A 27,574-nucleotide genomic window follows, 5' to 3' on the forward strand; every position below is an offset into this window, starting at 1 on the left:
CTTCCCCCAGGCACCTGGTTGGCCACTGTGAGAACAGGATGCTGGACTAGATGGCCCACTGGCCTGATCCAGCAGGCTCTTCTTATGTTCTTATGTTCTTAATTTCCCGCCCCCGCACTAGTGGAACGCCAGAATGCGAAGCGCTGGTAAGCAGGGCCCTACTGTAAAGTGCTACTTTAAACATATCAGTATATAATTGTTTACAGGAACAAATTTTGTATGGTGGGCACAATAACAAGCCTCTTGTCTGTACCATGCTTACTAGTCACCTTCACTTTACCTTAATCCTACTCAGAGTAGACCCATTGAAGTTAATAGACAAGATTAACGTTGGTTTATTAATTTCAATGTGTCTAATCTGAGTAGGATTTAGTTGAATACAACCTATTGTTCCTAAATCAGAATCAGATCCTACAGACATTATAGTCTGACTACTTTTAAAACATGTACTCTAGAGACTTGACTAGGAAGCATTTGGCATCTGAATTTTGGCATCTGTTTCTGATGTAGGCTGGGAATGTATTCATATGCTGATATTGTGTGAAGGTTTTGCTTAGTGATCATTCTCAGTTACAGGTAACATTTTTATCATTGTAAAAGTAAAGAAACTACAAGTATTGGATCTGCATGAAAGTATGGATTTTTTAGACACTGTTCTGCTCTATTAGCAAATGTTTTTCTTAGTTTTGGGGGATTTTGATTTTTCATAGAACATTTTATTCTTTTTTTTAAAAAAAAATTCAGCCAAATCCACAAACCGTGGCTGCCAAAGAATGGGCTTGATGTTACGACTTATCACATGATCAAATAAATACCCAGGCACAAAAAACAGTGTAAATGCATCAGTGCAAAACATTTTCATTTTATTTATTCATTTCCGAATTTATAAAATAAATTTATGAACTTTAAAAAAAACCTGAGTGGTATACAAAAATAGAATATAAAACATAATCATAAGCCAATATTAAAACATGAAGCCAACAAGAATTGAAAGCTACAGGAATAAAATTGACTAATTCAGGAAGGCTGGGGAAAAAGAAAAGTTTTCAACCAACTTCAAAGAGAATTCAGGAAACTGGTGCCACAACACATGTGCTTGATTCACAGCATGCTCTACCACAGGGGCGTGTGGTACCATCATCAAATCTTCATCCACAGATCTAAGTGACAGGGGTGGGATGCAGAGGAGAGGTGGCTTGCCAGATACCCTGATCCAGAATGATATAAGGCTTTATACACAAGTAAAAAAATCTTGAATCTGTCCAGGTAGCAAACACATGGCCTGTGAAATGTTTTCAACCGAGGTATCACGTGTTGTTGATAAGCTGCCCCTGAGAGCAACTGAGCAACCATGCAGCAGTGTTTTGTACAAGCTGCAGCTTCCAGACTTAATTCAATGGCAGCCCCATGTAAAATACATTGCAGTAATCAAATCTAGAAGTTAGCAATGTGTAGGACCACTGTAACCAGGCTATCCCCTGAAATCGTCCAGGAATGGTTGTAGATGTGTAGCAACTGAAGCTGGCAAAAAGCATGCCTAACGTAATTCTACAACATTGTTGGATCTCACAAGCAGATGTAGTAGGTTCTGTGGTTAAATTGTAGGTATCAGCCTACTAAATTCCTTACTTCATTGGAGTAGGGAATTGCATTTAGCATTATTTAATATTTGTACAGTATTATACAGCTGTTACTATATTTAATATATTTTTAAGGGTTTTTTTAAAAAAACAAATTAGCTGTACGATAATTGTCACTTACTGGGTTTTGATCCCAAGAAATAAAAGCTGAGGCAGTGCTAGGATAGGAGCAGGCACTGCTGACTCCAGCTTGGGGAATGGCCCAGGCAGGATGCCCTCTCTTTGAGTAGGCTCACCACCTTTTCACTACCTGTTCACTTGCCATCTCTCTTTAGGCTCAGTCATAAAGCAGTGGTAGCCAGTGTGGTGCCCTCCAGTTGTTGTTGGCCTGCAACTCCCCTTAGCCACAGCCACTATGGCAAATGGTCAGGGATGATGGGAGAAACATCTGGAGAGTACCACATTAATTATCCCTGGCATAAGGCAACTGGAAGATGCTGCTCCATCTCCTCAGTCTTGCCACCAATAGCATACTTGAAGAAGGCAGATGAACTGATAGAACAGAGGAGGATCAAGAAGCTTCCTCATTTGGCTTTAGGGTCCCTGCATTGCTGTAGGCCTTGGAAGGTACCCAATAGTGGCAGGACCTGAAACCAGTTCTGGAACCAGGCTAGACGGGGCACTCCAACATTATTTAGCTGACCTAGATATATTAAAATTTTGTATGTATGTTTATGGATGTGTAGTGCACACACTCACACTATGTCTCATATTCTGAGCAATGTAACAACGGCACATTGTGATAATGTGTGACCAGGATATTTTTTTTCTTATTTTCATTTTAAATGTTTGCCACTTATTTACTTTACATCTAGATGGTCAGAATGTTCTCAACGGTGTCCCCTGAAATGCAAGAGGTATCACCCAATCAACAAGCTAGTGGCTTAGACTTTTTGCTGAAAGATCAAAATGAAATGATGATAATAGGATTTGACGATTAATTAAGATAGCCTATGGAGAAAAGTGATCTTGTATGTATTAAGGGACAGGTTTGATATATATTATATACTTATAGCTGATCTGCGACAAATCGGAAGTCAAGATTTTTATTGTACTATTATGTTTTTGTTTTTGACTTTGTTTTGTTTTGTTTTCTGAAACTTTGAATAAAAATTATTTAAAAAAAAAAAAAAAGCTAGTGGCTGCCTGTAGGCCTTCAGGTAGCATTTTTCTCCAAGATGTTCGCATAGCTCAGTCGGAACTCCCCGGAATGCTGGCACCCCTACTTTGGTTCTATGGTTTGGTGAGCCCTGCAACTAGATTCCCAGTAATTCATACAGATTTCTCTGGGATAAAGTAAGTGGGCTACAGCGTGGGCCGCAGCTGAGGAATCCCCTTGTCTCAGTCACTGAGACTGGTTAGGAACAGGTTTAGCCCACACAGGCTAGTGCACTTAGCTGCACCCTTTTACTTATTTCCATGTAAATGGGGAAAGCATATTACTATACTTTGGTGATGCCATCATGGTGAAAGCCTTCTACTTCCGGATGACCCAATAAAACTAGATGGGATTTCTCAAAGGGATGTAATGTGACTCTTTGCAAATAGCTCTGTAACTTCTGGGGGTCTGCCATTTGCAGACCCTTCTTCTACCCCCATAATCAAGGGTGGGGAATTTAATTAGTATATAACAACAACAAACAACATTAACATCCAATATATGTTAGAAAAAGGATAACTGACACTCAGAAATGCAGAGATTATCATAGAAAAGAGGGCAAATAAGATGCTTCCAAACTTTACCCTTATGTCTTAAGCTTTTTTTTACATTAGCCCTTTTGTCACACTTCATTTTTCCTTTGCAAAACAACTTTTAAATCCTGATTACACCAGAAATCATCTTTGCTGCTTGAAACTGATTTCATATGTATATGTGAAATCAAGTAATCAGGGATGCAACATTTAAATTAGACTAAGCAGCTGCTATTTGGCATTTAGAGCAAACTTGGCAATGATATTCCCAGTAATTTCAAAGATCTGTGCACCATGATACTAAACATTCATACAAAATTGTCTGATTGCAGGGTGATATAACTCTACAGCAATGTTAGCACAATGTTCTTATTTAGTCCATTGTTTAGTGGCTGACACATTCTCCCCTCCAGGCAATGTTTTCATAGCCTAGCAGTTCTTAGGCCTGAACCATTAATTATGTAACTATTTATAATAGATTTAATAGCTGTCTATTTACACTTACATTGATTTCTTGCTTTGTAGAAAGAACTGTGGAGAAAAGAAGAGGGGTGTGTGTGTGTTTCTTGGGAATAAGATTGTGGATCCTAATTTTTAGTACCTAACCTAATCATCATAAATCAGAAACCAACCAGCAATTCAGCCATGCAGTTTTCCTATCAGTAGGAAGTAACTATCATGTTTCTCTTTAAAACAGCTAGTGGAACACAGTGTGCCTGCTGAGAAAATAGAGAACAAATAGTAGTTTTTTTTTAAAAAGTGTTGACTTCATATGTTTGTGGTGTAAAGGACAATAAGGGAACAGAGTAACCTTGAAAATGCATTTGAAACCTTTAAACTGCTTTATGAAAAATAAAAGTATGTCCATCTGCAAGTAGGTAGTGTCAAACTATCCATTTTACTATTACTAATTCGGTTGTACAACACTAAAGGTCCAGGACTTCCGGGAAGGGTGACTTAGCCTGTGCCTGCTTTTGAGACGGGCTCCTGCCTCAAAAGAAGCTTATTCAGATATATCAGTCAGATTTTTTCTTTTTTTGACTGATTAAACTTCTCCCGGGTAGGGAGAAACGAAGAGATTAACCTCAAAGCCTATTTTTGTTGGGACGACCAGATCTCATTAATTTATGGGACGAGGTCCAGCCGACGAAGGTGGGACGGATTTTTAACAACAAGCTCTATCTGGAAAAGCGAACGTTCATCTTATCTTCTAAGAGAGAACGCACTAACAGGCAAGCACCCTTCTTTCTATATTTTTCTTTTACTTGACTTAAATTGTTGCTGTTTAAAAGAGATTTGCCAGATTGATCGGTTTTTGACATCTCACTGGGGAGCCATAACTTCTCTCTGCTACTCACTAATTAATAGCTTATCTCTGTTTTTGTTGCAAAAAGCTGTCCTGGATTTGCATTCTAAAGATATACACAGAAGAGGGATTTCTATTCCAGATTTTTATTTTGAAGAATATTATATTGTCTGAGACTACTCTCTTTTTGGTTTATTTTATTTTGACGAATCTGTTTTCTGACGACCGCCATTAATTGTTTCGATCCTGGGAACTGCATTTTGTTTACTTTAGCATGGAGAGATAAGGCTGTCTGCTCTGTTTATACTGTGATGTCACCAAGTTTGGAGTATTAACCCAATTGTTGCTGAAATAAGAAGTGGTTTTCCTATATTTTTCTTTTAAAATGGCAATTAAGAAAGTGGCTGAGAAGCTGGAAATAACTATGTTTCAGAAAATAATGGATGAGATTGAGATAACGAAACAAAACCTGCGACAGGGTTGTAAGGAGCTGAAAATTGAATTGAGTAAAATGAAGCAGGAGATTAAAGATATAGGGGTCCCTGTGAGAGAGGTGACCCTGGAAGGGGTCCCTGTGAGAGAGGAGACCCCGGAGATTGGAACAAACGTGGAACAGGAAAAAGATTTGGAGTCTATGGACTTTAGAAACAAAATTTATTGTTTGGAGACACAGGAGATTAAAGACATAGGGGTCCTTGTGAGAGAGGAGACCCTGGAGACTGGAACAGGGGTCCCTGTGAGAGAGGAGACCCTGGAGACTGGAACAGGGGTCCCTGTGAGAGAGGAGATCCCGGAGATTGGAACAAACGTGGAACAGGAACAAGATTTGGAGTCTATGGACTTTAGAAATAAAATCTATTGTTTGGAACTCAATGTTATCTCTGAAGAAATTAATGAAGATTCTAGAGATAAAGTTATCAATGGCATGGATAATCTTCTGGACTGGAATGATGTGATGGAGCCCAATATAGAGAAAATCTATGGAATTAACTGCAGCCATGTGACAATGGAAAAACTTTCAAGAGATGACCCAGTGTATTTTGAAAAAAAGAACAGAGATATGATTTTACAGCAGTATTTCAGCAACCTATTCAGAATGGATGGCAAGAAAATATTTGGGATAGAGGTAATTCCCATCAGACTCTTACTATATGACTATGGCTTTGACAGCAAGATTATTATGGAATACTGATAATGGAAGATTGGATACTGAAATTACTGGACTTAACAAGACTACTGAAGATGGAAGATGGAAAATGGAACTAATAGGGATAATAGAACAATGGCTACTGAAATTATTGAACCTAACAGATTCTGATGTGATGGATTAATTGAAATGTTTATTTTGACTATGGTTATGACAACAAGATTATCATAATTAGTAATGAGATGGATTAATCGATATGCTTATCTGGAAAAAAAAATTGATAGATATATTTCTTAAAGAATTGAAACCTCTCTTTGACTTTTTGTGGAAAGAATAAAGTAATGTTTATGAGATTTGATGATTAAGTAAGATAACTACTGGAGGAAAGTGATTTTATAATATGACTTAAGAGACAGGATTGTTATATATTATAGACTTATAACTGATTTGATCTTTGACAAATGGGAAGTCAATATTTTACTCTTTATTTTTTATTTTTGTTTTTTTTTTTCTTTTTTTCTTTTTGTTTAACTATTTTTGATTTTGTTTTTTGTCTTTGAATGTTTTATGATTTTGTCTTGTATGTTTTATGAAAATCTGAATAAAAATTATTGAAAAAAAAAAAAAAAACACTAAAGGTCCAAATGCTTCATAGTCAAGAATTTCAAAGTGTTAGTTTGACATTCTGACTCAAGACAGACTATTTCATACATAAAATATCCCTGATGAATGCCTGTTCAATCTTTCCTTGAAAATATCCAACAACAAAAAACAGTTCCACAATATTCCAAGTTACCACCATTTTTGAAACCTCCTTACAAAATGAATTTATTCATGGTAAGAGATGCATGCTTTTTCACAATGTACTTGTTGTAAAATTATGGTTGTTTCTAATAAAAGCTGCCAGCTGCCATTTCATTATTGGAAAATTATCCTGGAAATAATGAACATGTATATAATCAGGGCTATGTGAACTCCATGATTCCATAATCCACATCACAAGTGCAGAATTTGGTACTGGGCACAGGATTCAACATTCTGAAAATGATCAGTTTTCATTTTAAAGTTTTGTAGCTCCGAAACCACTGAAGTGATGTCTGCAAGTGTGTGGGCACACTTAGGACTTTAGGAAGCAGAAGAGAGTGGGGCTTCAAATCTGCTGGCGTAGTTGTTTTGCCTTTCCCAAGATTGGCAGAAACAAAATAAATTAAGAAGAAATGTGCAAATTTGTTCAATCAGAATAATTTTAGCACAGGTCACAGAATTCAGCTTCACAGAGTGCAGAGCTCAGGTGATTTTGGAGTAGTTCTTTTAAGCAGATACAGTCCTGAATGTAACTTTATGGCAAGATGTTTAACCTATAAAACGTCTTGAAATAGTTCCTCATGTATAGTACAAATTATTTCTTGCTTTGAAGTATTGGATTGGCTCCTAATAAGCAAAAAAACCCCTCATAGTGCATATTTCAGATATTGTGTTCTTTCAAGTGTTTCCACTTACTGAAGTCACAATAGGAAGATTGGTTTACTTTATTTTAAAAATGTGAAATTGTGGGGTCTGAATAATATAGATTACTGCACTGAGTCAAGCAGGGAAGGTCAAGGTGCCTACTGATTCGTCTAAAAAAATCCAATATATATTTTTCCATCTCCTCCATATAATGTATTGACATAAATAATGGGTATTAGTTTACCAAACCCAAGCGTTTGCCATTAGTATATGGTACTTTGCAGTCCAGGACAGGTAGCTATATGGAGCTAAGCTTGTTTTTCCAGAATGAGGATTATAGTGAACTGAAAAAGAATGTAGAAAAGTTTCAAGTTGAGTGGCAAGTTCGAACACTGTAAAGTGTCTGCAGTACCTATTCATGTGACCCGTGGACTTCCCTTTGTCATCCTATGCCTGAGAATATATGAAGGGGGCTGGGAAGGCAAAGGGACGTTCAACTGTCATCACTGGCATCTTCTCTGATCATTGCACCATCATTAAATGCATTGGAATGCTCATTGACATGTCCTGCTCTTCCTTTCACAATCTAATCAGTATTTAGTATATTTCAGTACCCAGGGATGCTCCTTTGGTGTCTGGTTGTAGCTGGCAGTGGAATCTGGGTAACTGATCTGGATCCAGACAAGTGAAGTAATAACAGGCAGGCAGATTATGTGGCCTAACAGCAACTGGACCATGCAACGTTAACATTTATCATCTTTAGTCACCTAAGCTAATAAACTTCAGCTACTCCTGGACTCATTTTTGCACAGTTGCTGTGGCAGTCGCCAGAAACTTCAAAGTTACTTTGTGGGATCATGGGTTCTCTTGGAATTGGAATTGTATGTGTTGTCATTCAGACAATGTTTTTGCAAAGTATTTTTTTAATTTAACATTAATAAAATACACATCAAGAACACAAAGTAATCAAAAAAAGGAAAAACAAGATCCATTGTCAAGAAAAAAAGGGATAAGAGGGTAATTGAGAAAGGAAATAAGTAAACACTGAGAGATAAAAAATAAAAAATCATATGAGGAAGATAAAAATCCAATAGCCCCTGATCACAATAAAAAATGAAAAAACACAAATATTATCTCCATAAATATCTCAATACAAAGTCTCAATTAGCAAGAATCAGGTTTTGCTGAGGACGATCAGAAATGTAAGTGATAAAAGGGGCCACCATATAGCAGAAAATCCCTGTGGTTGCGCTTCTCCTTGTAACACCTTAAGGTGATGCATGAGTTTTTCTGAAAGGACAGTGTGCAGCACCTTTCGAAATCAGTTGTTCATGGTAATGCTGGTGGAACCTTCCAGTCCTGAGCTACCACAAGCCTTGCAAAGTGAGTAATAAATAAATCACTAAAAATTTTAGAATAAGAGTAGAATTGGCACCTTTAAATACTGACAAGACAAAGGGTTAGACTGGGATGGATTTGCAAAGTATTTTAGATGTAGCAGTGACTTGCAGCAATGCCACATCAACTAAAATGCATTAGCTGATCCTTTTTTTAAAAAAAAAGTCTGTGAAGCATAATCAGATTTAGCCAAAGTATACATTTTTACATAATGGTGTGATTTCCTTGTAATTTGCATGAGATATGCCCATGAAGAAAATAAAAACTGCAAATTTAAGCTTTAAGATTGCCAAATTGAAATCTGCTTATTCCTGAAACTTTTGCGTCTTTGCCTATAACCCCAAACCACTTAAATCCAAATCAGACTCCAACAAGCAAGCAACAAGACATTAAAAGCAAGCCTAAAGCCCAAACTACTGTTTCTAAGCATTTCATCCCATTCCATACAGCATCTCAGAACCTCAGCCTCTCTGAGGCAACTCCCAACACATTACTGATTTAACACTACACCACTTGTAGAGAGGTCTAGCAAAAACGGGTGTGCTGAATTAGAGTGTCTTTTACAATGCCGTGTGTATGTTTCCCCCCATTTTTCCTTATGTCAACAAGAATTGCAAGAAAAACTCTTAGCCATAGGGTTTCTTTCTAGTAGCATAATAAAGGACAGTGGTTCATCACTATGTGTTGCTTTACGGCAAATATCAGGAATTCAGAGGGTGGAAATTCCTTCCCTTAAGCATTGTGATTCATGTTGAAAACACCTCTATGACTCCTATGATATCAGTGCTGTCTGAAGCTGTGGCGGTGTAGGTGGGGAGGTACCTGGAAGATGTTTGGTTTTCTCCCTTTTTGCATGTAATGAAATTGTGTAATAATACTGTGGTTAAGCAGATTTCACTTCATCTAACTGTGGAAATAAATAACTGTTAAAAACATAAACACATTTGCAAACTCATTCATGCCTGCTTTGTCACTCTGAGGGTTACCCAGGAAGCCAAGCTGCCAAGTGCCCACTGGAGAAAAGGCCCAGCAAATGCTGCTGTCAGCATTGCAAATAACTTTCACTGCAGTGGTACAAATTGAATATCTGGGAGCGGGAGCATATCGAAACATAGACAGCCTCAGTACAAGACTTAATTGCAAATATTTTTTTAAAAGAAGGCTTCACTATATCCTAAAGTAGCATTAAGTGTTCCTCACCTCAAGTGGCACTTTGGAAATTATAGAATAAATAAATAGAGAGAAGCTATAGTTATGTAATGTTTTTATAAAATGGGCAAATATTTCAGTTCACTTTCAGAATTTCATATTTCAGAATAATTGCCTTACATATTTCAAAACATGGGAACAGACATGATGAGCTGCATCTTAGTGTTTCTTATTTCATATACATTTCTATAGCACCAGGCTCCTCGTACTTATAATAAACTTTAAATATTTGAAATGTTGTTCTTGCTCAATATGCTCTGTAGTGTGTCCCTAAATATCTAATCTGCTCATTTTAAGAAAAAATGTCTGGAGAATGGCAACTACCATCAACATATGTACATTCTTGGAGTGTTTTTTTTTTTAAATAACTTTGTTGAATTGCTTCAGGGAGGGTGGTTGTTATATCCATAGCTTTGTTTCTTGGATCTCCAAGATATCATTGTAATTAAAATTTAATTTAAAAAGTAAAAATTGTCATCAGCATTCTAAAAAATGGAAATGGACTGCCTTCAAGTCCATCCCGACTTATGGCAACCCTATGAATCTGTTTCATGGTAAGCGGTATTCAGAGGGGGTTTACCATTGCCTTCCTCTGAGGCTGAGCGGCAGTGACTGGCCCAAGATCACCCAGTGAGCTCCATGGCTGTGTGGGGATTCGAACTCTGGTCTCCCAGGTCATAGTCCAACACTAACCACTGCGCCACACTGGACTGCATATAAACGTTCTAAATAAGTTCTAAATGTATATTTTGTGAGAGACAACTCTGCTATTGAAAGGATCATCCCACACTGCTCTTACTATCTCTCACTCTAACATGTCATGGTTGCCCTGTGTACCACTATTATGGTGGTTTACATTTTTTACCAATGGCAATCAATCAAGCAGCTGGGTGAAATGCATAACATCTGGACACATTAAGAAGAGAGAATTTTCACACCGATGCCCTTTTGACATATTGCCTAATTCTACCCTAGTGGTGATTGAGTAATTCATTATACCAAAAGTATGATGAGTAAATCCATTTTTGTGTTGTGATTTAAGACAGTGGTATGGGACTAAAGGACATGAGGAAAGGAAGACTTTGACCTATTGTGGATAGCATTATTGTTAAACTAGATTTTCTCCCATTTCACTTTTTCTTTGCAATGAAGGTTGGCTGATTGTGACATGGACCACCAAAGAAAATGGCTATGCGTTACTGAATTTCCACTGCTAGCAGGAATCCCACACCTCAGAGTCCAGTTAACTTTCTTACATCATTTGTAGTGCATGCTTCAATATGGAGTTCTGGGCAAAGGGACTATATTTGGTGTCCTCCCACCTGACAGAATAGCAGCATAGGCTGAGCAAACTGAGGAATGGAGTTTGGTCATACTATAATTCTTTTAAGAGAGGCCTCCAGGAGTACTGATGCTTTCAAGGATGCATTAAGCATCTCTGTGTCTTGAATTTACTGCACTCCAGATGATGGTAGACATTGTAAACACACAAGTCAATGGTGCACAATTTTCACATCTCACTAGTGTAAAACAATGCCAGGTATCAGTCACCATTTTAAGGGAGCACATCAGATCTGCAAAATAAGACCTGGATAGCTGAAGCTGTCAATGTAATCTGTGATTCTTGGGCTTACAAAAGTGGGCAAAGAGGCACAATATGGTTGTTTCAGAAAGGCTTCAAAAGTTGTTAGAGTTACCTGTGAACTATGAGCTGTGGATACAAAAGGGCCATAGATCTGTTGGCATGACGCCTGCTGCAGGAACCCTACCAGGAGCTATAATTTTCAAACTACCACACTTCCCAGTTAATGAGAGCCTATGTGTCAAGCATGGGAAGGAGGTGGCTTTATTGGGGTCTTGATTTAAGATTTCCTCAAAGCAATTGTAGACCTTAAAGGGGGCAAGAGACAGTTTGGAAAAATTCTTCAAGTCTCCTTTGATGTTATTTTTGCAGTATGACAATGGAGTATGCTGTGTCTTAAGTGCCAAATGTAGCAAAAAGCTTTATTAGACCAGTAAAGTGAAATGGGCAGAGGGTATTTCTGGATGTTCTGTTACATTTGGAGTAGAATGAACTATTAAATCAAAGAGAAGTATCAGGCCTCTTGGCCAGATTATTGATTCAGAGCAGTATATGACACTGCCAGATGCTCTTTCCCCAATTTTGGCAAACTTGACTAGTGGAGTCCTCCTGGTTGTTTACCAGGAACCATGGCTGAGGCTGGGTTTTCCCTCCTTTCCAAGCTTGTTAGGGTTGCACAACAGCAGGGCAAATCTACTTTAAACAAACAAATAAATAGAAAAAAAAACTTTGGTAAAAGAGTCATTTTAACTGCTGATAGTTGTCCCATAAATGATGAATTCAGTTTCATCCATAGTTCAGTCAGTGAAACAAATTCTATATAGGCACTCATAATTATTTATGTATGGGTCTCAAATGGGCTTAGTGATACTTGTACATAGATATCTTACTGCCTAATTTGCGCAAATAAAATGTAGCTCTTTTTACATTTATTTGTTTATTTTAAGGGTTTGTAATGTGCCTTTCAGCAGGTTCCCAGTGCAGTTTACAAAGAATCAAGTACAATAAAAAAACCTGCTCTTTTATTGTCTTAGTAACATTCAAACCTAACATTTCTGTTTTGTCCTTATTTAAGTTATAACAAGCAAGTCTCCTATATTTAGTAATAACATTATAAAATTCTCTCAATTGTTTAGAATTAGCAATTGTCAAAGCAATCTTGGCATGCTTTATTATAAATCCTAGGATTATCACACATCATTATTGCCAGTGGTTCTAAACTAGGGCTGTGCTCCATATTTGGCCAACCCTGAGCCAAGTTGGGGCTTTTCAGAGGCATTTGGGCCTTGGCCAATTCAGATATGGTGGTCCAGACTGATCAGGGGGTGAGGTATAAAGCAGAAAGTAGAGGCAGGCATGCATGGGAAGGAAGAGAAACTTGGACAAGGAAGCACCTCTTCGCAGGAGATTAGAGAAGCCTTTCCCGCCCAACCTCATTCCCACCAGGCCTCCTCAAGACTAATGCACCAAATCCCTTAGCGAGCAGCTTCCCTGAATGCAGGTAAGCTGCTCACAAGGGAGCAGCACCCCACAGTAGGAATTCTCTTGCTTATCAGCTGATAAGCAAAAGGATTCATTGTATGGGGTGCTCATCACTGCTCATTCACGGGTGGCTCCCCTGCATGCAGACAAGTTGCTTGTGAAGGAACAGCAACCAGCAACACAGGATGGAATCATCCTGCTTACCTGCCTACTATGTGGTACTGGTTCCATTCTGTATGGTACTGGTTGCACCCGCCTGCTCTCAATGGGGGACGGGAGGAAACATAGTATCTCCTCCTTCCCGCCATCATATTTTTAATTTTAAAATACCAAATAACTTCAGAGATGGATTCAGGGTGAAAGTGGGTGGTCCCATCTTCAGGACAGGGCAGATTGGTCCTCCTCGGGGCCCACAGGTCAGGGCCATGGGGCGGATAGAGAGGGCTGTGCACAGCCCTACTCTAAGCCCATCACAAACAATAAAACTGATAAGGGGCATTCTTGCCTAGTTGTGAAGAAAGATGAAGTGCAGCCAATTGCTAACATTTCAGTTCAGGGATTTGTATATGTACTTTGATCCAACTTCTGCATGAAGGACTGCAATTAAAAGAATCTAGCACCTGCAAGAGAAAACACCATTCTATTTTATCAAATGCCTTCTCTTTCTGTGACCTTTAAATGTGAAAATATTTTCCTGTGTGCATTTGTTAGACACGTTATGCAACCACACCTGGAGGATGTATGGCAACAGAATTGGAGCCTTCAAGGCAGCCACTGTAGTGCACTATAGGCTGCATTAATTTTGATAAAATGTATCTTTGTACTTAACATCTCAAACTAATTCAACAGAAAATGCTATTGCATATTGCAGTGATTGATTTATTAGAAGTTTGTATTGATGTTTAGTGGTATTGTTAGTTTTTACCTGCTCTTTTTGATTATTAATAATGTACTTGTGTAATAGTAGTTGGGGAGATTCTAGGGGTGCTCCTATTGAGATAATAATGGGCAGAGAGAGGTATAGTGTTGGAGATAGGGCATGGAAGTGTGGGAGAAGAAGAAAAGACATGTTGGAGTTATCTCTTCTGCTCCTTTCCCCAACCAACATATTATGGTTTACCCTATAAGCCAACTGTCTCACCTGTTGGCTCTGTTACTGAATCCCATTTGGTCTAGAATAAGACGTCTATCATACACAATCCTATTGCAGATAAGGTAGTCATCCTGGTTTGTATTAGTGATACCTGGGTGTACAAACTGAGTGGTGTGGATCTTACCCAGCTTTGTCTACCTCAGTACTTGATCCAGTCCCAACCTAGGTTGGAGAGCTAGGAGTGGGAATCACTGTCATTCATAGGGATATCTGTCCACTTTGGGACTGGATTTGAAGCATTGTACCTCGTATTCATCTGAAAAAACAGGATAGAGCTGCTGCTGATGTATTGCCAACCCTGCTGCATAAGAGCAGTTCCACCCAAGCTGCCAAAGGTTTTGGAGAGAGACACAGATACACACACAGAATATTTGTACTGGGGGAATTCAACAGCTATTCAGGGGATTCATTGGGTGGGTCAGCTCAGGATTTTATGACTGCCATGACAACTCTATTCATCAGTGACCCAAACATTTAGCAGGTCATGTTTAGGAACTGGAAGTGAGGAGGGATTGGAAATTAAAATAACCCGGTTGTCATGGATGAATCACTACCTAGTAATGTTTTGTTGACACCCACCATTCCACTTTACAGGACTGGTGATTGATTAGAGTGGTGTATCATCAGAGATTTTTGGAATCCTAGGGATTCCTGAATGCTTTGGGGGAGTTTCCAGCTGACATGGCTGGTGTTCCTGTTAAAACCCTGGTCTCACTATGGAATGGTGAGATGGAAAGAGCTGTTGATATGATCTGGCCATGTGTCTTCTTCCATGATGTTCAATCTATACAGTTCCATGGTGTTCTAAAGGCTGAGAACAATAAAGTGGGCAGCATGATGGCTTGAGCAAAACTGGCACAAGTTTCATAATGAATGTGATCAAACATGGGTAAGAACACATTACTATATGTAGGTCCAGTGCTATAATGAGGCAAGTTGAAACAGCTATCTCAGGCAGCATGTGTGGGGAGCCAGGGAATTGGCATGCCTTGGGTCCTGGCTCGTGCCTCATCACCCGCTGAGCCTACTGTTTCCATGCTGACCACCAATCCAACAAGGCTCACTGCCTCCCACTCCTCCATGCCTCACTCTTAGGAAGGACCAAGGAGGTCTTTTAACAGAATGAGGAATTTTATTTATTTATTTAAAATATTTCTATCCCGCCCTTCTACCTTATAATAGAGCACTCCGGTGGCTTACAATAAAATTGAACATGTACATAATAAAATTGTGCACAATGGGAAATTGACAGCCTTCAAGTCAATTCCAACTTATGGATGACCCTATGAATAGGGTTTTCATGGTAAGCGGTATTCAGAGGGGGTTTACCATTGCCTTCCTCTGAGGCAAGAGGCAGTGACTGGCCCAAGGTCAACCAGTGAGCTTCATGGCTGTGTGGGGATTTGAAGCCTGGTCTCCCAGGCCGTAGTCCAACACCTTAACCTCTACACTACACTGGCTCTCTATTGTACGCAATAAAGATTACAAAAACATTAAAATATATTAAAATACATAAAATGCAATTATATATATATTGCCCAGAATGCCTCAGTCTGAAGAAGAAACCCTTTGGCCCTTCCTCAGAGCAAGGCAGGGGAAAGGAGAAAGGGGGAAACTGCCACTGCTGCCACCACTAATGCAGAGGCAAAAGAAAACAAAATAGTAAGTGGAAAAGAGGAATGGGGATGGCAGCTTTAGGAAGGAGAGGAGGAATGGTGGTGAAATCTCCTGCATTGGCTCTGACTATGTGGCAGTGATGGTGGCAAAGAAAACACACTTTGTTGCCATCATTGTGTCCTCAGGTACCCATCCAGCACAGCTGTTCCAGGTGGTGAAAAGATGGATAAATTCTGGCCCTCTTTTAACTCATAGATAAGAATCTATGATATTAAGTGTTTCAGCAAAAGTCCTGCATGACCATTTGTTTCAATAGAAGAACTACTGCCATTCTTTTGGTTGCCTGCTCAGAGCTGCTTGGTCCAATGAAGTTAACTGTGAAGCTTTTGAATTCATGAAAAGGTTGTATGCAAATTGGGATTTCTGCATAAGCAAAGAACTTGGATGCATAACTGAACTGTAGTAGCATCATTAAGATGGAGGAAAGAATTTGCTTATACTTTTCTGACATCATTAAGATGGAGGAAAGAATTTGCTTATACTTTGCTGAGACAAATGTAACATTATCTTTCTGTTTTATTGACATATCACATGGCTATCCTTTAGTATATGTCCTTTAAGATATCACCTGTATCTTGGTTTTCAAATACTGTCAGGTATGCAAATCACAATCTGTCTTTACATTTTAATTAGCTAACCTCTTAATTAGCATTACATTTTAATTAGCTAGTATTCCTCTCCCATGTACAGGCCTTTTCAATGAATTAGTGTTATCTCTTCAGCAGGGCATCTCAAATATATATTGTAGATGTATCAGATGGTCACATAATGCTACTTTGGCTTAACAGTGTGGTCTGTTTTCCTCTTTTTGTGTGTTTTGTTTGATTTGCTGGTTTTGTTTTTGTTTTGTTTGTTTCACTACAGGGATTGGGCAAGGGGTCCCAGTGGTGGCTCTCATTGTGGAAGGAGGACCCAATGTAATCTCTATCGTCCTGGAATATCTACGTGACACTCCCCCTGTTCCCGTTGTAGTGTGTGATGGCAGTGGCCGGGCATCTGACATCCTTGCTTTTGGTCACAAGTATTCAGAAGAAGGAGGGTAAGTCAATTGCCAGAATAGTTTGTTGAGATAAATCCTTCTTTGAAAGCATTTACATTTTAATATTGGTTTATGTCAGGAATAGCAGAAGTATAACTATGTTACAGTAATTAATTGGAGATAACCATTGTGGCTGATAGTTGCTGGACAATACTGATGAGATAGACTCCACAGGTGATCCTAAAAAAATGTAAATGTACTGCTTTCAAGTTGAGTCCGACTTATGGCGACCCTATGAATAGGGTTTTCATGAGGCTGAGAGGCAGTGACTGGCCCAAGGTCACCCAGTGAGGACCTTATTCATTAGCTGGATTTCATAGTCAGTTCAATGAAGAGGTCAATGCCATGCATGCATTTATTTTCTTTCTTGGAGCTCCTCTTTCCATTGAATTGAATGGGGATGCCTTTGAAGACATGACAGCTTCATATCCTGGGGCACATACAAGGAAATGCTAGGCTGAAAAAAGTAAGGATGGTATCAAAAGCAATATCCTTAGGACAGTAGACAAATGTTTTTGCTTGTCTCACTCACCCCGGATATCACCATGCTTACAAGCCTCACCATATTCTTAGGAAGAGATATAGCAAAAGGCTTCATCACTCTTCTGTCCTGACTGGAGGCTTAAACACAGCAGCCACATTGGATCTACTTCCTAGCTTAATACACTTTTCACATAGAAATTCCTCCTCTTGTATTCTTTATATACAGTAATACCTCAGTTAACAAAGTAGAAGCATTCCTGGACATAACTTCTTTAACAGAAACTTTGGTACCAGAGATAGGAATAACATGGAAAGAATAGGGATAGGTTCCTACACCACAAAAAAAGGACATTTCAACATGTTTCTGCAAACTTTTTGTTCAAAACTAACAGTACGCATGTCTGAAATGAAACAACCAGGTCAGGTAAGCCTTGCATAAGTAAACAAAAAAATTTTGAACCTTCTACAGACCACCGGAAGGTTTCTTTCAAAATGCATCCAAGGATGCCTGCCTTGCTTTTTTCTTTTATTGTGTGGCATTTCGCTGTACTGAGCACAGTTCTCCTCACCATACACAGATTGAGGAAGGCATTAGTGGGTGCTCTAAGGGGCATCATGCATTTTAAACTGGGACATGGCATTTGAGTTGAAAATGAACCGCAGAGGGAACATTTAAAAGCCAAATCCCCAGTACTCAAAATCATAACCTCCTGAGGCTGCTTTTCATGTTTCTCTCTCTGTCTCTCTTTCTGTGCCATCCTCCCCTATACTTGAGCAGCCAGGCAAGGGGCAGCCTCCACCGTGCTCGGTGTCTTCCATCCTCTCCTGCACTCAAGCAGGGAAAAGAGGAGGGGGATGCTGTTTTGAGTTGAGAAAGGGAAAAATAAGAACATAGTACCATAGTAGCCTAGTCACAGCAGCTCTTGGAACTTGTCTTGAGCCAAAAGGAGCATGCAAAAACTAAGAAAGGCTGACTTCTTAGACAATTCTCTCCCCCCCCTTATCTCTGGAGCACCTTTCCTTCCTATGTGTTGTGTGTGCATGCGTGTGCATATGTAAAGCTCAATCAAACTGTGATCATGTCAGCTGTCTTTCTTTTCAGCACAGCAGTCAAGCTGCTTTTGTTCTCTCTCTCTCACACACACACACACACACTCATGGAGAGAGGGAAATAGATACAGAAAGGGGGAGAGGGTTCAGAGCTTCATTGCGCTGGGCTGAGCGGGCAGGCAAAGGAATGATACATCCATCAAAGGAGGAGGAGGAGAAATTGACTAGTCTGGTATCTTTGCTAATGTGGCTGCAACACCCAGATTCCATCACTACACCAGAGGCAGTCCCACCCATTCCTCTCCCCCCCCCCCCGCTACCAGGCAAGGAGGACAGATGGATTGTGGCTGCTACAGGTTGCTTTCACACTGCAGGACCCGGCAAGGAGCACAATTCAAGCTACGTGTGTGAGTCTTGCCTGCAGCAGCCAAGAAGTCACATTCTGACCATGTCAGAGTGTGTGCTCCCCCTTCCCCTACTGCCTAAAAAAGCCTTCTTTGAAAGGAGCGTCATTCCTAGAGGATTCATTAACTGAGGCTAGTCCTCTTTGATTATCACCCCCACAGTCTGCACAGTTTGCTTTTGAAGTTTAGCTAACTGAGCTACATGCATGATTCATCACACTGCTGTTTGGTGGGACAAATGCAGTAACATCTTTCTCTATTTATTAATGAATACTACATTTTTTTTGTTTGGGTGTTTTTGTTCATACTGGTCAAGGTGTTGCAAGGTGCTGACTTCAAAACAAGGTGATACATACAGTTACGTAATTAAAATTCCCAATGGCCAAATCTTAGCCATAGAAACATTAAAAAGGATGTTCTGTAGTTAAACAGTAGAATATATGCTAATCACCAGAGACCTCTTGATATTGTAGAACAGATACTAGGATGCTTGCTAGTAAGCATTAGATACCTTGCTTCCTGCAATAAAATCAGTCTACAAACAAGATATAATATATTCTGTACCAGTGCAGGACATTCTCCTTCTGTTCCTCCTTATCAGACTTATTGTGTTGCTGTGTTCATTAGCCAGGTCCATCTTCATTATCTCCTTGATTAAAATATCCATAGATGTCAATGATACATTTATACTCTTGTGATGCTTTTATTCGTAAGGAAAGCAATGATACAAAAAGGAAGAAGAATCTCAGTGTGTATGTAATGATAATAGAACCAGACTTGTAAACACAGATTCTCAAAAATATTCTTCTCAAAGCTAGCCATTTACTTTCTAATTGTGCTTTCTCATTTCATATGAACATCTTCCATCATTGTCTATGACCTTTTCAGTGGCGTACCAAGGGCAGAGCGGTGGGAATGGTCCGCCCCGGGTGCAGGCAATATCGGCACGCATTGAATTGTCCTTGGACAGGAGAGGGCAGGATCCTGGACCATGGGCGGGCAGATGGGCAGGGAGGTGCAGGCATGGGGAGGGCAGCGGCGGCGGCTTACGTGTGATCGGGGGCAGGAGGGGGGCGATTGGGATTGCACAGGGTGGAGAGGCATTGAATCCGGGTTGCATGTGTTCTCCAAGGGGATTCTGCCTTGCCTGACTGTACCATGGAGGACAACAGCCACACTGGCTCCGGCCAAAGAAGGGGGAGAAGCGAATGAAGCTCTGGCTCACGGCCACAGGAGCATAGATCCGGATTGGCCGTCCTCTGGGTGACAGAGCTGGGCACAAGAGACTCAGATCCAGAGTGCATGTGACTAGGGGGCACCACTCGCCTCTGGGCCCTCCTTCGCCCTCTCCGTGCCTGCTGGGACTGGCCGAGGGACTTGCTTTGGAGCAGACAGAAGAAGGAGCCCAGCTGCTTCCTGGTAGGGAGTGCGAGCTGAGGAAGTGGTGGTAGGATGCAAGGATGATGACGCTCTTCAAGAGGAACCTGCAGCCCACGCTGACCTACTGGAGTGTCTTCTTCAGCTTTGGCCTTTGCATCGCTTTCCTGGGACCCACCCTGCTGGACCTGCCCTGCCAGACCCAGAGCTCCCTCTCCCAGATCATCTGGGTCTTCTTCTCGCAACAGTTCTGCCTGCTGGTCAGCAGCTGCTTGGGAGGCATCTTTAAGAGAACATAAGGCGACCCACCTCTCCCCTGCCCGTTTGGTGCATTTGGCTCTCCGGCCATTAGCATAGCCTGCCTCCCCCTCCTTCTGGAACTGGGAGGCTCACTTCTGATGCCACTGAGGACCCCCTTCCCTTTTTGCATGTCAGCCTCCAGCAGGGGCTGCTTTGCTCGCATCTTTCAAGGTGGTCTGTGCCAGACTTTGTCCTAGAAATCAGTGCCCATTTTCCCAGCTGTTCCCTCCCCCCCCCGCGGCCATCATCTTCGATTCTCCAGCTCTCTCTCGAGTCTGGCACAGACCTCTGAGTGCTGCCATTTCTAACCCTTCTAACTTGGGGATCCTGGGCAAAGTACATGTAAACCCACTGAAATCAGTGCCCAGCCTCATAGAGCCAGGCTGCTCAGCTGCAATCTGAGTATAAACTTGGTGGGGTGTGTTTCTAAATAAATAAATATGCATAGGAGCCCACTGTGAAACTATCCAGCTGAAGGGGGGGGATGAATGCTATTAAAATTGACACCTGTTTAACATGGGCACCTAAAGGCATCTTGATTGCATCTAGATTTAACGTTCTGGCTCAGGGACTTTGTGTGGCTGTTTAGACTTGGTGTGTGGATGGTACAATAAGCAATATACTGCCTTGGTTGTATGTGTGTGTGTGTTGTGATGGAACCGAAGATGGGAGATGATCTGTGAGATAATGTAGGACCATCACCATGGAGAGTTTTGTTGGCCAACAACACCAGTTCAAAGGTATTTTCCCAATGGCATGACATCTCGAGACAATGTGGCCACCTTTTTTTTAACCAGACACACTTCTGTGCCTTTAGCAGCAGCCTGACATGTCAAAATCTAGCACCTCCACCAGAATATGCTTATTTGTTTAAACCAGTTTACAATGAAGTAAGAATGAAACATGTTTGCAATACAATCACAAGGGAAGTAGAAATTCAGATATCCTAAAAATGGCTATCCCCATAGCAAAGCCATACCTGAAATTCCAGAGCGATTCCTGGAATTATAGGCTTACTTGAAAATATGGTCCACTCTCTCTCCTTCACCAAGAACCTCCACCCTCCCCAACCCATATGTAGATATACCTGGAACTCAGGATAACACTTCATGCACCTGATGAAGTGGACTGCAATCCACGAAAGCATTTGTCAAAAGAAATGTGATCGTTCTTCAGGCCTCACAACGAAGTTCTAAACAATTGCTGTGGTCGCTGTTAAGTTTTAATAATATATATGTAAGCTTCAAATTAGCACATTTTTATTACTTATCCTTTAATAACAGTGTATTCTACATAGAAGTTAATTCGGAGAAAGTCATACAGTCAGCCCCCGACACACGTGGACTTTTCAAAAAATACATGAATGTAATTAAAAAGTATTAATCCATTTGTACTGTAATATTTATTTTTTAAAAAAAAAATTTACTGGCATGATTATACATACGAAGTTCAATTAAATAAAATTTTCACTGTCTGCATTTTTTTTCTGGCCATTATTATTATTCATTTCATTTCATTATTATTACTGAAAATAATTTTGTCGTATAGAGGAGGGGGGTGTTAAAAAATGATCCACTCCAGGTGTCAAATACGCTAGGTACGCCACTGGACCTTTCAAGAAAAACATCACATGAATTAAGACATCCTTGCAAACGCTGAGCCATCTGTTTGAAAACTCTAAAGAGGCCAGCATGAAATAATAATTAAAACAGGATTTTATCTGTAGATAGTATAAAATCCACAAACAGGTCTTGTGAACAAGTATTATGAACATTTCACAAAGTATATTTGAATTCTTAATTTGTTTTATTTATGGATAAAATGAATCCATAATGCTGTTTCAGTGCTGTCCTTTGGTGAACAGATTAACCAGGAAGCATCTCTTAATTCTTAAAAACAGTAAATGCATATCATGAACAATGCAGCAGAAAGAAACAATGGGCCATCATTCTCAATCACCCTTTCCCAAAAGCTCAGAGGAATAAATATGATTTTAACTGTTGGCAGAAAGAAAACAATGTGGGGGACAGCTGCAACTCTTCAGGTTTAACTGTCCTTGATTTAACAATCTCTCCAAGACAAGCCATATTTTCTCATTGATATGCACTGGTTGTCTGCCCTGAGTACACTCTGTTCACAGCACAAATAGTTTATGGCTTCTCTTCTTCGAATCAATAGTATCAAGCTGTTTGTTTCAATACCTTAAATGCCTCCTTGCAGGAGGACACAAAGGTAGTGACTTTATACCTCAATAAGAATGGAGAATGGTTTGTGGGAAAACTTCACTGAGGATGAAGGCCACAAAGGAAGAGTACAGGCAGGTATCATGGAATTGCAGGGATGGCGTCAGGAAGGCTAAAGCTGGGAATGAGCTGAGGTTAGTGAGAGATACTAAAAGCAACAAAAAAGCTTTTTTCAGGTACATCCATAGTAAAAGACAGAGAAAAGAAATGGTGGCACAGCTACTCAATGAGGATGGCAAAATGATAACAGATGACAAAGAAAAGGCAGAAGTGCTCAATTCCTACTTTGGCTCAGTCTTCTCCCAAAAAAGAATCTGTGACCCTCCCGGGAAACATGAAGTAGAAGGGGCAGGATTGGAACTTGAGATTGATAGACACATGGTCAAGGAATACCTAATCACTTTGAACGAGTTCAAATCTCCAGGGCCCGATAAACTGCATCCAAGAGTATTGAAGGAACTGGCTGAAGAACTCTCAGAACCGCTGTCTATTATCTTTGCGAAATCATGGAGGACTGGTGAAGTGCCGGATGACTGGAGGAGAGCTAATGTTGTCCTTATCTTCAAAAAAGGGAAGAAGGAGGAACTGGGGAACTACAGACCAGTCAGCCTAACATCAGTCCCTGGAAAAATTCTGGAGCAGATTATAAAGCAGTCAGTCTGTAAGCACCTTGAAAACAATGCAGTGATTACTAGCAGTCAACATGGATTTATGAAGAACAAATTCTGCCAAACTAATCTTATCTCATTTTTTGATCGGGTAACCTCCCTTGTGGACTGTGGGAATGCTGTGGACATAATATATGTTGACTTCAGCAAAGCTTTTGACAAAGTGCCCCATGATATTCTGATTAGCAAGCTAGCTAAATGTGGGCTGGATGGAACAACTGTCAGGTGGATCCACAGTTGGCTGCAGAATTGTATTCAAAGAGTGCTTATCAATGGTTGCTTCTCAAACTGGGTGGAAGTAACAAGTGGGGTACCACAGGGCTCAGTCCTGGGCCCAGTGCTCTGCAACATTTTTATGAACAACTTGGATGAGGAGGTACAGAGCATGCTTATCAAATTTGGAGATGATACAAAATTGGGGGGCATAGCTAATACCATGGAAGATAGAAACAAAATTCAAAGGGACCTTGATAGGCTGGAGCATTAGGCTGAAAACAACAGAATGAAATTCAACAGGGATAAATGCAAAGTTCTACACTTAGGAAAAAGAAACCAAATGCACAGTTATAAGATGGAGGATACTTGGCTCAGCAATACGACATGTGAGAAGGATCTTGGAATTGTCGTTGATCACAAGCTGAATATGAGCCAACAGTGCAATGTGGCTGCAAAAAAGGCAAACACTATATTAGGCTGCATTAACAGAAGTATAGTTTCCAAATCGCATGAAGTATTATTTCCCCTCTATTCAGCACTGGCTAGGCCTCATCTTGAATACTGCATCCAGTTCTGGTCTCCGCACTTCAAGAAGGATGCAGACAAACTGGAACAGATTCAGAGGAGGATGATCAAGGGACTGGAAACCAAGCCCTATGAGGAGAGACTGAAAGAACTGGGCATGTTTAGCCTAGAGAAGAGAAGACTGAGGGGAGATGTGATAGCACTCTTCAAGTACATGAACGGGTGTCACATAGACGAGGGCCGGGATCTCTTCTTGATCGTCCCAGAGTGCAGGACACGGAATAATGGGCTCAAGTTGCAGGAAGCCAGATTTCCACTGGACATCAGGAAAAACTTCCTAACTGTTAGAGCCATACGACAATGGAATCAATTACCTATAGAGGTAGTGGGCTCTCCGACACTCGAGGCATTCAAGAGGCAGCTGGACAGCCATCTGTCGGGAATGCTTTGATTTGGATTCCTGCATTGCGAAGGGGGTTGGACTTGATGGCCTTATAGGACCTTCCAGCTCTATGATTCTATGATTGCTAAGATGGCATTTGAGGCTAAAACAAGGGCTACAAATGAGGTTCATGGTTTGTGTCTTTAGAATATATGTTGAAGAATATTGCTTCAGTTCTGGTCCCCATATTGGCACTTACCCCTTAGTGCCCTATGCTCTTCCATTCATATAAACAGTGAACATAAGAACATAAGAAGAGCCTGCTGGATCAGGCCAGTGGCCCATCTAGTCCAGCATCCTGTTCTCACAGTGGCCAACCAGGTGCCTGGGGGAAGCCCGCAAGCAGGACCTGAGTGCAAGAACACTCTCCCCTCCTGAGGCTTCCGGCAACTGGTTTTCAGAAACATACTGCCTCTGACTAGGGTGGCAGAGCACAGCCATCATGGCTAGTAGCCATTGATAACCCTGTCCTCCATGAATTTGTCTAATCTTCTTTTAAAGCCATCCAAGCTGGTGGCCATTACTGCATCTTGTGGGAGCAAATTCCATAGTTTAACTATGCGCTGAGTAAAGAAGTACTTCCTTTTGTCTGTCCTGAATCTTCCAACATTCAGCTTCTTTGAATGTCCACGAGTTCTAGTATTATGAGAGAGGGAGAAAAATGTTTCTGTATCCACTTTCTCAATGCCATGCATAATTTTATACACTTCTATCATGTCTCCTCTGACCCGCCTTTTCTCTAAACTAAAAAGCCCCAAATGCTGCAACCTTTCCTCATAAGGGAGTCGCTCCATCCCCTTGATCATTCTGGTTGCCCTCTTCTGAACCTTCTCCAACTCTATAATATCCTTTTTGAGATGAGGCAACCAGAACTGCACACAGTATTCCAAATGCAGCCGCACCATAGATTTATACAACGGCATTATGATATCTGCTGTTTTATTTTCAATACCTTTCCTAATTATCCCTAGCATGGAATTTGCCTTTTTCACAGCTGCCACACACTGGGTCGACATTTTCATCGTGCTGTCCACTACAACCCCAAGGTTCGTCTCCTGGTCGGTCACCGCCAGTTCAGACCCCATGAACGTATATGTGAAATTAGGAGTTTTTGCTCCAATATGCATAATTTTACACTTGTTTATATTGAATTGCATTTGCCATTTTTCTGCCCATTCACTCAGTTTGGAGAGGTCTTTTTGGAGCTCTTCGCAATCCCTTTTTTTTAAACAACCCTGAACAATTTAGTGTCGTCAGCAAACTTGGCCACTTCACTGCTCACTCCTAATTCTAGGTCATTAATGAACAAGTTGAAAAGTACAGGTCCCAATACCAATCCTTGAGGGACTCCACTTTCTACAGCCCTCCATTGGGAGAACTGTCCATTTATTCCTACTCTCTGCTTTCTGCTTCTTAACCAATTCCTTATCCACAAGAGGGCCTCTCCTCTTATTCCATGACTGCTAAGCTTCCTCAGAAGTCTTTGGTGAGGTACCTTGTCAAATGCTTTTTGAAAGTCTAAGTACACTATGTCCACTGGATCACCTCTATCTATATGCTTGTTGACACTCTCAAAGAATTCTAATAGGTTACTGAGACAGGACTTTCCCTTGCAGAAGCCATGCTGGCTCTGCTTCAGCAAAGCTTGTTCTTCTATGTGCTTAATTAATCTAGTTTCAATAATACTTTCTACCAGTTTTCCAGGGACAGAAGTTAAGCTAACTGGCCTGTAATTTCCGAGATCCCCCCTCGGGTGGATGCCATCCAGGCCCGCTGATTTGTTAGTTTTTATATTGTCTATTAAGCCTAGAACTTCCTCTCTCATTACCACTATTTGTCTCAGTTCCTCAGAGTCCTCAGAATCCCCTCCTGCAAATGTTAGTTCAGGTTCAGGGATCTGATGTTAGTTCAGGTTCAGTGCCCAATATCCTCCAACATCACCCCCTGAAAAGGCTGTCACCCCAACTATGCACACATGCATGTTAAGTAGTTTGCCTGCTGCTGTGATGTGGAAGTACTTTCAACAACATAGGAATCATGCACTGTGCACAAGATTCTTAAACTGGTTGCTCTAGACAAGTTGGTGCAACCTAAGACCTACTAACCAGGTAAATCATGCTTGGAACAACTTTGGAGGTGTGTTCCTGCCACTATGACCGAAAAAGATAGGCCATAGATGGCATATTTCAGACATTTTTTAACTAAAAATGTTAAACATTGTGCTCCAAATTTACTTCCTGAGATGGAGCCATGAACTTTCATCATTTTCTTTGTGCCACCAAACTTGTAAAATATTGCACATGTACAGCAATTTTAAAAAAATCACGACTGCATTAGACTCAAAGATTACCATATTTGATTCTAAGCTGTGGCTATTTTAACCCTGCTGTCCATTCATGTGCACAGTATGTCATACCTCTACAATGACTCACTGACAGAGAGGAGCAGCATGTGGCAGAGGGTGTAATCACAGACCCTGGACAGGTTTTTACATTTGAGCCATTCAGATCTTAACAAAGTCAAGTGCATAACTCTAACTGAAATGGAAAAATAACTATTTCATTCATGAATTGTGCTTTGAAAGTGTGCCTACAAGTACTGTGGGCATTGTATATGTTCCCCACTTCCCCTCCCAAGATGGTGCAGAATTTAGCATCCTGAAAACTGGCAATGTTCTTGGTTTTTTTTTTTTTTTAAGTATCTCACCATCATGGTTGCTGAGAGAAATCTGGAAGTAAATAGTCAGAAATGGGTTGTCTAGTGATACTCCAGTGGTCAGTGGCTTCCATTTCCCCTGCTACTATATTCTAACCTCACACTTCTATTCCTCTTATAACCTGGAGGTACCAAATATAAAACTGTGTGGCTGGACCAGGTCCACAATGGCCTCATTCAGCCTCAAGTTTATAGAATTGCTGACATTTTAGCTGTTAGCACCAGCTAATGAAAGAGCCTTGTGCTTTTTGTATGAGTGTGTTCATGCATGTGTGTGTGTGTGTGTGTGTGCGCACACACACACACACACACACACGTGTGAGAGAGGAGAGAGATGTTAATCCACAACTGAGCATTCTGAACTGATTTTATGGTCA

At 40.6% G+C, this 27,574-nt stretch overlaps 1 protein-coding gene across 2 annotated transcripts in view; it reads left to right on the forward strand.

The window, feature by feature from the left end:
- Nucleotides 1-27,574, forward strand: part of TRPM3 (transient receptor potential cation channel subfamily M member 3) — a 550,216-nt gene that overhangs the window by 378,645 nt on the left and 143,997 nt on the right. For both annotated transcript variants that reach the window (XM_061628153.1, XM_061628145.1), the window contains exon 7: nt 16,600-16,774. In XM_061628153.1, coding sequence (XP_061484137.1) covers nt 16,600-16,774 — 175 coding nt within the window. The remainder of the gene's footprint in view (nt 1-16,599; nt 16,775-27,574) is intronic.

The sequence above is a fragment of the Rhineura floridana genome, chromosome 1 (genome assembly GCF_030035675.1).
Source record: "Rhineura floridana isolate rRhiFlo1 chromosome 1, rRhiFlo1.hap2, whole genome shotgun sequence".
In the NCBI taxonomy this organism is placed as follows: domain Eukaryota; kingdom Metazoa; phylum Chordata; class Lepidosauria; order Squamata; family Rhineuridae; genus Rhineura; species Rhineura floridana.